General features: G+C 34.8%; 1 protein-coding gene across 1 annotated transcript in view; it reads right to left on the bottom strand.

The window, feature by feature from the left end:
* Positions 1 to 1,521: 1,521 nt before the first annotated feature.
* Positions 1,522 to 11,838, bottom strand: part of ANXA10 (annexin A10) — a 73,351-nt gene continuing 63,034 nt past the window's right edge. The window contains exons 7-12 of the mRNA XM_035023244.1: positions 10,893 to 10,946; positions 10,703 to 10,796; positions 9,828 to 9,923; positions 7,351 to 7,409; positions 3,585 to 3,707; positions 1,522 to 1,590 (exon numbers count right to left, since the gene is read on the bottom strand). Of these exons, the coding sequence (XP_034879135.1) occupies positions 1,522 to 1,590; positions 3,585 to 3,707; positions 7,351 to 7,409; positions 9,828 to 9,923; positions 10,703 to 10,796; positions 10,893 to 10,946 (495 nt within the window). The remainder of the gene's footprint in view (positions 1,591 to 3,584; positions 3,708 to 7,350; positions 7,410 to 9,827; positions 9,924 to 10,702; positions 10,797 to 10,892; positions 10,947 to 11,838) is intronic.

Here is an 11,838-nt window from a genome sequence, read left to right on the forward strand (position 1 = left end):
AGTATAAATTTCACAATTTATTGAACTATTTACACAAAAATGTCCTAGCAAGGAAAATTTTTATTTAAATACCTAAATTCTCAGTAGGAATTCTAATAATTTTCTTGTATTAAAACTCTTATCTTAAAAAAATTATCTGGAAGAATAGCTATGTTAAATATCTCAAATAATTACTATCTTTGACTGAAATGTTAAAGATTTTTTTAAAGATAAAAATTAAAGTCAATTAAAAATGATATGACATCATACATCATAGCAGTAAGTTGAAATCTTGAAAGTGATTTGAGAAGTCTAATTATTCTTAAATGTTTCATATTGTGTCCAATCACTGTGTTCTAAATGTCCTGAATCATTTCACCTGTAAGAAAACAGGTTCTGAATACAGTTTTCACTTCTCCTAAGACTGGTGAAGACAGATCTACAGGGACTGGGCTACAGGCTATTGAAAAAAAAAAAAAAACAAAAAACATTCCACGTGGAACAGAGCACTCCTCTCAACTTCACCAGGTCATCTAGATTTATTGCATGTGTCCTCATTTTCCTAGCTTGACTTCATTAACTGCTGCTTTCTGTGATCTTGGGTTTTGTGTTTTCCCTTGCATATATTGGGAGCCCTCTGTTGTGGACTCACCCATCTCTGTGTCTGCCTTTATTCTTGGCTAGTTTGTGGCATCAATCTAGATTCTCTTCCAAATCTGACCTCAGCATTTTTCCTTTGCTCTTCCTAATTTTCTGAATCTCCAGGCCAGGCTTTCTGGATGGTACAAAGCACATAATAACTTCCAAATGGCTTTGATGCTGATGTTAAGAAGGGAAGACAAAAACAATGAGCAATGACTTTTCTGACACTGCATGGACAAATATTGGGTTGGTTAGGCACTCACATTAAAAAAAAATAGCTAGGGATAAACTGCCTTTACCAGAATGGTTGTCAAATACACACAGCCCCACCTCAAACACATGTCTGCACTCACACACAGATCCATACACCTATTTTTACATCCAGGTCTCTTACATATCGAAGCCTGACAAGCATCTATATGGCTGCACTTTGCTGTTTTATATCTTAATTTTCTTTTAAATAAAGGCAGCTTTAGATGTTCACTTTAGCTTTATTGCATTTGTACAAAAATCTTGAAAATTTCTCTAAGGGGGTTGGTCACACACCATGTTTTCCTCTTCCCAAGCATGCTAAGGACAGCTGTAAGCAGATTTTCTTGTTGTGGGGAATTGACAATACACATTTAAATAAAATATATTTCAATGAAATTGTTTTTATTATTCCATTGTTTCATTATTCCATTTAGTAAATTGCTGATTTGAATGATAAGTACAAATCCAGTCTCACATACTTTTATCAATAGATTTTTTTTTTGGCTTAGAATGATTTTAAAGATAGAAGAGAAAATATGATTTTGTCATTTTGCTATAATGCATCTAACAAGGCAAACGTATCACAAACTCTGTATTTTGACATGTCTGTAAATAGGAGTGCTGTGTCCTCCACATCCTTCTTTTGACTTAGTAGTCTTCAGCATCCCCGGCACAGATGGCAAGCAGAGCTTTCTCATAATGCCCTGAAGCAAAATTCTGAAACAAACAAACAATGTCTTTGAAATAAAATGTCATAGTATTTCTAAAAAGAAGCCTGATTCCTCTGAATTATAATGAGAAAGATCCATGGGCCATTAGCGTTTCTGAAATTGTTGACTCTTTTCATCTAAGATTTAATATGTTCGGAGAACTATTCCTAGGGGAAGTTATTGAAAAATAATACCGTGGTTATAGTCAATAGAATAGGGTTTATATAAAGTTGATTGAACCCTAATGTGTATTTATGAGAAGAATAACTCACAGTAGAATTAAATCTCCTCCACTTTAAAAGCAGTGTCTTAATATTATTGTTATAAATCAGTTGAGTTTATTGTTATAAATCTGGAGGGCAAATTGACAATATGCCTCCAAAGATTTAGAAATGTTTATACTTCCTAGTGCAGTAATTCTACTTCAAGAAATATATCCTAAGGAGATAATGATCAATTATTGAAGAGCACAAAAATTTACACTCAAAAATACAGACACCATTATATATAATAGTGAAAAAGTAAAAAGCAGTATTTAATAATGTGGGGTAGTTCATGTATTTTATAACTTATGCAGTGGAATACCATGATTCAATAAAAGTATTCCTTTATGTAGTAAAACATACTAATGTTTACATATATTTTTAAAAAGCACCTACAATAACATTTCATTACTGATTGTCTATGGTGGAGAAAAAGGGCAATTTTTATCTTCTTTTTATGGTCTTCTGTAGTTTCTAAGTTTTTCAAAACAATAATAGTAAGAAATAAATGGAATTATAAAACCTATGTTAAAAATCAACTATCATATTAATGTTCTCTCACACAAAGTCATGCAATTTACAATTCACTGTTTTAAATCCATATCGTAAAGTTACATTAATTGCATGTAGACTTTGAAGTGGCTTGGTTAATTGCAGTGTATATGTTAGAATTAGTTTATTTATTTAGAAAATGAGCTATGACATGTATTTCTCAATGAGAAATGTTTATTGCCACTAAAAGTTTAGGGTTTTGAAGGTAGGTGCAAGGAGAGTTTTATCAAAACAAAGGAATAAAATTTCTCCTAACTGCTGCAATGCCTCTTTTTAGAAAACACTTTGGCTATGCAAAGGCTTACAGGGTCTTCTGTTTTTTTATGGTCCTTTTGTCCTCAGGTTGTCAAGTTGCTTCTGGATCACTTTTAATAAACTAAAAAGCTATTTTATGCGATTGAAAATTTCAGTGTAAAGCCATGTGAACAGGTAACAGCACTTAGCTATGTGCAAATTACAAGGCAAGATTTATTCTCAGGGCCCTGTGCTTGGTTTAATGCTCTGCTGATGCCATCCCTAAATTCTTTATAAATTTTTGAACGAGAGGTCAGATATTTTAATTTTAGATTGAGTGCCAAAAATTACATATGTAGCCCCAATGCTTTGCCAGGTTTTACCAAAATCCAGAATAAAATGTAGACATATCAGAATGAGTAAGTTGGTTTGTTTACTTCTGAATCATTGCTGCTTTGCCCTTCAAGGGCTAAAGGGATAGGGGTGCATAGAATTTTACATAACTATCAGGGTTAGATCCCTCCAAGTTACCAGTTTATGGGATGCGACCTGCTTCCCTGCGTTCTGCGACAGTACGAGAGCTGAACTGACCTAAGAAGCCCCTTCACGGCTAGTGCCCAACGTGATTTTTCCTGATACTGATCACGCTTCAAAGCTTAACTCACGAAGCACAATTACACAATTAGGGGAGGAATGTTCTACACGACTCCATCAACAATTTTTGTTTGAAACACATCAAAGAGAAACAAATTCTGTTACTGAGGTGAAGGGGCTCCCTAACGTAGCCCCCGGTTGACGCACTAAAGTCTGTCTGATGTACCAAAGTGCATCACCTTTGTCAGAACAGTTCGCTTTTTAGATTCCAACACGAAGTTACTTAAATTAAAGCTCTTATTTCAGTTTCAAAAAGGATGGAATCTGGGACAAAATAAATCACGTGTAGGAGACTTACTTTGATGTCATGAAACAGGGATTTTCCGTATCTTTCTTTGTATCGTTTCCTGATGGTCATCAGATCTATTTCACTTCTGGCGATTAGAATCCTGATTACGGTTTTGTTATGGAAACCGAAGTCCTGAAAGACACAGAATAGGAGAGGAAAAAATTAGAAAACTGTGGTTTAAAGTTAATCTATCTAATACAGACTCATCCTCTTTTCTGTGGCCACTTATTCATCCTGTACTCCTCAAACACGGGCATGACTTCTCCTTCTCTCATACGGGGTACATACGGTGAAGTATTCTATCTATTTGACTTCTTTCCCTTGCTTTACTTATGTATTTTGTTCAAGTATAATTGACATACGATTGCCTCTTAGTTCCAGATGTACCTCATAGTGATGCAGTATTTTTATACATTACAAAATGATCCCCATCGATCTAATTTCTTACCATACAGTTTTTCACCAAACATTTATTACAATATTATTGACTACATTCCCTATGCTGTATGTTATATCACCATGATTTATTTATCTTATAACTGGAAGTTTGTACCTCTTAATCCCCTTTAGCTGTTTTGCCTGTTTCTCCACCCCTCTCCCTCAGTGACCAATAGTTTGTTTCCTGTATCTGTAAGTCTGTTTCCACTTTGTTTATTCATTTGTTTTGTTTTTTAGATTCTACGCATAAATGAAATAATATGGTATTTGTCTTTCTCTGACTTATTTCACTTAGCATAATACCTTCTAGGTCCATCCATGTTGTTGCAAATGGCACGATTTCATTCTTTTTAATGGCTGAGTAATATTCCAGTGTCTGTGTGTGTGTGTGTGTGTGTGAGACACAGTCTTTATTGATGGACACATAGGTTATTTCTTGGCTATTGTACATAATACTACAATGAACATAGAGGCACTTATATCTCTTCAAATTGGTTTTTGTTTTCTTTGAGTAAATACTTAGAAGTGCAATTGCTGGATTGTATGGTGGTTCTATTTTTAAGTTTTTCAGGAAACTCAATACTGGTTTTCATATTGACTGCACCAATTTACATTCACACCAACAGTGTATGAGGATTCTCTTTTCTCCACATTCTTGCCAACACATGTTATTTTTTGTCTTTTTGATAATAGCCAGTCTGGCAGGTGTGATATCTCACTGTGGTTTTGATTTGCATGGCCCTGATGATGAGTGATGTTGAGCATCTTTTCATGGGCCTGTTGGCCAGTTGGCCATCTGTATGTTGCCTGTGGTGGGGCTGCTGAAGCTGGTGTGGGTCAGGGGCCCAGGGCATGCTGGGGCCACCCTAGCAAGCCGGGTAGAGCATCTGGACCCTGTTTCTGTCTCTGCTATCAAGGTGGAGGGGGAATGTGAAAACTGGTGCTCATTCACACCTATGACCCTAGAGAGGCTTCCCACAGTTCCTCACCCATTTGGTGGATGTTTTAAGGTTAATGAATGGATTTCCTTTACTTATAGTCTAGTTGCCCTTTAAACTGCTGTGTTTTCACTGTGCCCAGGGCAGGTGAGTCTGTGCATGGGCCCCTCAGGGATATCCCTCCCTACTATAGGTCTTTGTGTAGAGGTTACTACGTCTCCAGCTCTTATCCTTCTCTATGTGGACCCTTCATTATTTGTTGTGCAGAAGCTGTTCAGCTTTCAGTTCTTCAGGCGGAATTGCTCTATATGTAGGTGTAGATTTGGTGTGTCGGTGGGAGGAGGTGAGTTCAGGGTCTTCCTACACCCCCTTTCGATGTTACTTCTTAAATGTCCCATATCTATTTCCAGTGTCACTGCCTTGATGCTGGCCCTTATCCTTTCACCCTGATTCTGTAACAGGTCCTTCCTTTTACTACCGGCCAACCCTCACACTCTCTCCTTCCTGATTCTGCAACAGTTCCTTCCTTTTAGCCTAGTGTCCCTCACACTGCATTATAAAATACAAATCTGATCATGTGCTCTTTCTAGTAAAAATTCTAGGCCGGGGAGGGAGGTGGGTTTTGAATTATGTTAGATGAACTTTGATATGTCTGAGTGAGACAGCAATTACATTTTTATTTTACAGTCTATTATTAAAAATTGTAAAAATAAAAATTCCAGGTATTTGAAATATTTTTGGATTTAAACTCAAATACTGAAAAATACAAAAATCAATTTTTGTATACTAGCTCCCCAAAAGAATATTGCTTTATAAACCAATTTCAATTTGTCTTTTCAAATGGAGTAATGGGGACATCCAGTGGCCAGTGAGCATAATATAAATATATGTATATATATATATATATATTTGAAGATAATAAAATTTTTGATGTCTGAATGTTTTGGATATAGACCTCTAAGCAATCTTTTCACAATTTGATGTGATTAAATTAAATGATTTACCCAAGTTTCCATATTTAAGTTGTATATCATTCACTTAAAGTGCACTAGAGAAAAATACCTGTAGTTTTCTTTGGTTAAGGGTAATATAAACAGCTTTGAGCAATATTTTACATTTGAGGTCATCATATATCAAAAATTCAACTATTTAAATATACAATCCTCCTCTTGTGAGCACATGTATATTCATTTTTGCATTGAAACACACACAGAAGGAATAGAATTTTTATTTATTATTAGAATAAGTAGCCCTCAATTTGGACAGATTTAGAATCAGACTAATTATGCTTATTTCTCCATGGTCATTCACAAGTGAAACTTCGTTTTATTTTTGGAGAAGGACACTGTTAAAATCATTCCATAACATTGTCCAATATATTATTTAAAAAAATTTTTAAATCAAGTCAGCTTTTTCTGCCTGGAAATAGAAAAAAATAGAAGTGAAGTCTGTGAGCATAGGATTCATGTGTTTTGAGGATACATAAGTTGGTTCTTGTACATAAATAAAAAATACTCTTTACACAAGATATGTAATAGAAATATTCTCGACTATTATCATATTATCCCAGCATGCTAGCTACTTTTAATAAGTTGGTCTGGAAAAATTACTTTGAGGATAAAACACTGACTCTTAAAACTACTGTATTACTGACTTTTAAAAAAAATAATTTTCACTGAGTTTTTGAAGGTATGATATATGTATAATGATTTGTATCAGAGCTTTTCTTTTTCTAAAAATGTGTTATGCACATTATGGATAAAATGTGCATTGTTTCATGCATTTAAGTGTTTGTTTCTTTAAAAATAAATGTACCAAAGGATGTGTGATTGCCTATCACACTAAACTATGAACAACATTCTCATTTAATTACAAAATAGATTTAGAGTTTGTTGTTGTCAGCCATCTCTTTTTAAAGTACTTTTTAAAATAACACTTTAGGTTTAAAAATAACCACTGCCATTATTTCATATTTTTAAATTTCAGAAATGTAGTAATTTCTTACTAAGAGTTTATAATGTTTTGACATTTCTTGCCTGATAGTTTATGTTTTGTACTTGAATTAAGCATGAAGTAGGGCCTTTGGCACAATACAAAAGCTTTTGGATTTGCCAGTTTCTTCATATGCTAAGAAGAGCTAAAGCACATGGGGGATATGGCCCCACAGAGTCATACTTCCCAGGTAACTCAATTTGATGCAGAAAGCAGAACATTATTTATTTGGTGGTTCTCGTTTTGGTGTATAATACATTTTTTTTCCACTTGAGCATATTTTGTTTGAAATGAATATATTTGCATACAAGTTCAAAAATGTTTAAATAATAAAAGTAAACCTAGTGCTTTGAGAAAGTAGACATGATTTTCTGGGGAAATTTAAAAAATATGTGGGTCATACTTACATGGATTGCACTATACAGTCTATAAGCAAAATAGGCTGGTTTGTCTCGAACACAGAGAACTAGGAAAAATTAGAGAAAAAAAGAACATTTGAGAGTGACGATATATATTTTCTTCAGAATTTGGGAAACAATGAAAACACTTCTTTTTTTCTGTTAAAATCCTGGGAGAGTGAAACTTTTTGAGTCCTATGTGGGATCCCTCATTGTACATTGTAGTAAAATTTCAATATTTAGAATGGTGGTAAAACCATAACCTATAGAAAAATGTAAAGTAACAATATTATAATGACTCATTCAGATTTTCATTTAGTCTATCTCTATCTCTTAGAGATCTCTTAGTTCCTTCACAGTGTCTAGTGAAGAAAAATGTTTCCCTTTTATCTGAAAGTTAAATAAAGCTTCAAAGAGACCCAGGTTATCACCACTATTATAGATTTTTATTATTATAGAATTCAGTATGCAATTGATTCATTTTCCCAAACGCTATTTTTAAAAGGCGAAAGATTTATGCGATCTGAAGAGAAACCAGAGTGTGCAAACACTATTTTTAATCCCTTGTAGACTTATGAATAGATCTGACGTCTTTCTCTCTTCTTTTTAAAGATTTTTAAATTTATTTGAAAGAGAGAAAGACAGAGACAGAGAGTGGGTGGGGGAAGGGACAGAGGGAGAGAATCTCAAGCAGATTCCCCACTGAATGTGGAGCCTGCTGCATGGGGCTGGATCTCACGACCCTGAGATCATGACCTGAGCCGAAACCAAGTGTTGGATGCTCAACAAATTGAGCAACCCAGGCACCCCAAATCTGAGGTCTCTTAAAAAAAAGAAGAATGGATGGGCAATAAGAGGCCTGGACCAGTGTTAGGAGTCATCTTATCAAAAGCATTATGGCATTAGAACCACTTACAGCCTAGTGAACTGTTGTCCTTGATGGAGGTCAGTTGATGATTATTGACATTCAATAATGCTTATTTGAATAAGTAAATAAGTTAATAAATAAACGAGTAACATATGTGGGGCTATAACTTTTGGGCAAAATAAAGTCATCACAACAGTGCTTTCTCTATAGTTCAAATGATAATTTTAGATTGTAAGACCATGCCTTCATCTTTTACTTTTATTTATAACTGTGAACCTCATAGCACTCTTGAGTCGCTGCTAGAATGTGGTGCACTTTGAGGAGAAGGAGTTTTGTTGTTGTTTTTGTTGTTTTACTGTTCCATTTGCAGGGCCTGAATCAATAGAGAGAATAGTAGATGACTCAATAAATGTTTATGGAATAAATGAATGAATCAGTTAAATTGTTTTCTGGTATTTCTCATTTCCTTATTTCCTCTCACCCACTGCTTTGTTTGTGGTATGGTCTATAGCGGAAAGAGCTATCTTGAAATTCAGATGACATGAGTTCTTTTCATAACTTTATTGTTCATTAGTTGATAGACTTTGAAGTAGTCAATTAACCTCCTTCAGCCTTTGTTGTTAAATGAGTTGTGATGTGATACGTGGTTATTAAATTATGTTGAGAATTAGCCACAATAAATGCACCATATTCTCAGAAACACACACACATATTCATATATTGTATACTGTTTTAAGGATTTCATAGAACCCACCAAACCTTTTTAATGGAACCCTCGCTTAAAACTCCTTTACAAACTAAGCTATAAAAATTCTGTTCCCTACTATCTCCAATGCCCATGTATGTTTGTGCCATTCTAGGAATGGAAAATCATAACATACACTTATCCAACAAATGTAAGTGATTACTTGATGTGTGTTCTCTCTGGGGATATTTCATAAAGACCCTTCATTTGTAGTTCCTACAATGTATGCTGTCAAGTCCCAGCACAGCACAAGGTACAGCATGGGTAGTTTAATAGTAGTCATTATGGATAGCTCCCACTGTTTTCCTCTCTATGGGAAGATATCTTTCCTTAGGAAAGAGATGGAGGTATGTCTCTCTCACAGTAGCCTGCAGAAATCACTACCGAGTAACAACTTGGTAAATTTTTATGGTAGAACTTACCCCTAAAGGCAAAATATTAAAGATGATGAAAAAAAAACCCAACTCTTCCTCTTGGAGAAAAGGGAGCCATATTTCTAGCATTTATCTGCTCTTTAACAAGAGAATGGAAATCAGTACATATAAAATGAATTTAAAGGTATGAGATCCCAGTTACCCGAGAGAATATCTGAGAATTCAGTTTCCCAGTATGAAAGTTGAACCAGCTATTAGAAAAGGGTATTTGTTCATTAAAGTTATCAAGTTGCCAGTTTAGTGCATTGTATTAGGAGTTAATGTACTTTCCTCTATAGAGTTAACATCCTTACTAAATAATTAACTTCAGGGGAAAGTGACTCAATGAAGAGCAAAGTCATGCATCTTTAATTCAATCAAGCTAATCGGCATTTATTGTGGAATGAAAGGTCTGCTATACACCAAAGGTCTGCTGTGCACCAAGTAAATTATTACTTACCAATTGCAACTAGCAACTCTTGGAAGTATCCATCATAGCATTCATTAATGGCATCTACCATGTCTTGCCCAGAAATATTTTGAAATTCCTGGAAAACTTCAACAAATTGATATAATTCAAAGGAGATTTTGTACATATTATAAATTTAAAATATAAATATTGATTAGATTGCTACAAATAGTGAAAGTAAATAAAATATAGGGGTACAGGTTGAGTTGGAATAGGCTGTCTTTTACAATTTTTTATAGCGTTTTATTTATGTAGAAAAAAAACAAAACAATTTTTTTAACTAAAAGAAACAGAAAAGTATAGAGGTCAAACAATGTGCAAACTAATATGAGTGCACCTCTAAGACAAATATGGCAGCTTCACACAAATCATGACATTAATAATAATCTCCTTGACTTGTAATGGACTAATTAACCCATGTTTACTATATTCTCTTCAAGAAAACATACAATATGCCTAATAGAAAATAGCTAATTTGTCTACGGCCATACCACCCTGAACGCGCCCGATCTCGTCTGATCTCGGAAGCTAAGCAGGGTCGGGCCTGGTTAGTACTTGGATGGGAGAAAATAGCTAATTTATTTGAGTAAGTTCTCCATCAGAAACAGAGATGATTTTAAAAGACTCAGTATTTAAAGTTTATATAATTCAGTTTTTGGAAAAAATAAAATTATAAGAAAATTTTATTCCTTAGTAATGTCATTAGATGAGACACGTCTGTATAAATGTAATTCAAAATAAGTACCTTTGTGATGACTGGCTTTCCTCTATATGTAATATTTCCCTTTTTCTCCCTTCCAATTAACTACCTGCTTCCTATTATACTATCAGTTAAGTAGCTGAAAAGAAACCTGATTAATAATTACCCAGCCACAGTTGTTGATAACTTTTGTTGCACAGGATCATTTGCAGCATGGTTTTGTGTTCCCCTGTCTTCTGCTGACAGGCTTCCCACAGGACCTGAAACATCATACCGCTAGGAAGTAGCCCCATAACCACCCCAGACCATTTTAACAAAGGGTTTTCATAGTCACTTTGAGATCTGGTTCTTGTTACCATTGCATCCTGAGCAGCCAGAGCAGGGTCTGTATATCCTTCCTCTCTGGTTCCCTGTAAAATAAGCACAGGTTTTCCTTTATAAATTTTCTTAATTAACAACCCATATAGGATTATTGGGACAAAAATCTTTGAACCACCAAATACCTTGGTAATTCCTAAGAAAATTCTATCATTATTTGGAGTTTATATTTGTTGAATACTATATGAAACATAGGACTTTTTTAAAAATGTGGGTTTTATCTTTCTTTGCACCAGTGGTCATCTTTCAAAGATGTTGAAATGTTTTTCACTCTTCTGTGCAGTTTCTTCTTCCCATCAAACTGAGCATCCAAGGCCTGGCAGTGGGTAGTACAAATGGATTTAACATTTTAGAGTGAAAATTCAGAGAGAAAGAATGAGTTAATATTTAGTTTCTGACTTGTCAAATAGGATACATGCAACAGTAAAATAATAATGAAATCCAGATTTTGTGGAGTAAGAATATTTTACAAATTTGTATCATGCCCACTGCTCCCACCCATTTATCATATAAAGAACAGACATGGTCAAGTTGATCAGAGATGTCCATTGCAAACAGGATGGAAGGAGGGCTAGCCAGTGCAGGAGCTTCTGGTCTCCAAGGATTATGACTATAAGGGGTGGAGGGAAGAGTTAGGAGAGATATGTGATCAGACAGTTCATTTAATGTTCCTTTGGGTTGAGATCTGGAGGGAATGTTTTTTTCTCTTCTCTTCTCTTCTCTTCTCTTCTTTCTCTTCTCTTCTCTTCTGTTCTCTTCTCTTTTCTTCTTTGTTTCTCTTCTCTTCTCCTTTCTCTTCCCCTCTCCTCTCCTGTCCTCTCCTCTTCTTTCTCTTCTGTTCTCTTCTCTTCCCTTCTCCTCTCCTCTCCCCTTCCCTTTTCTTTCTTTCTTTCTTTCTTTCTTTCTTTCTTTCTTTCTTTCTTT

The sequence above is a fragment of the Mirounga leonina genome, unplaced genomic scaffold (genome assembly GCF_011800145.1).
Source record: "Mirounga leonina isolate KUSES-001 unplaced genomic scaffold, KU_Mleo_1.0 Mir_176, whole genome shotgun sequence".
In the NCBI taxonomy this organism is placed as follows: domain Eukaryota; kingdom Metazoa; phylum Chordata; class Mammalia; order Carnivora; family Phocidae; genus Mirounga; species Mirounga leonina.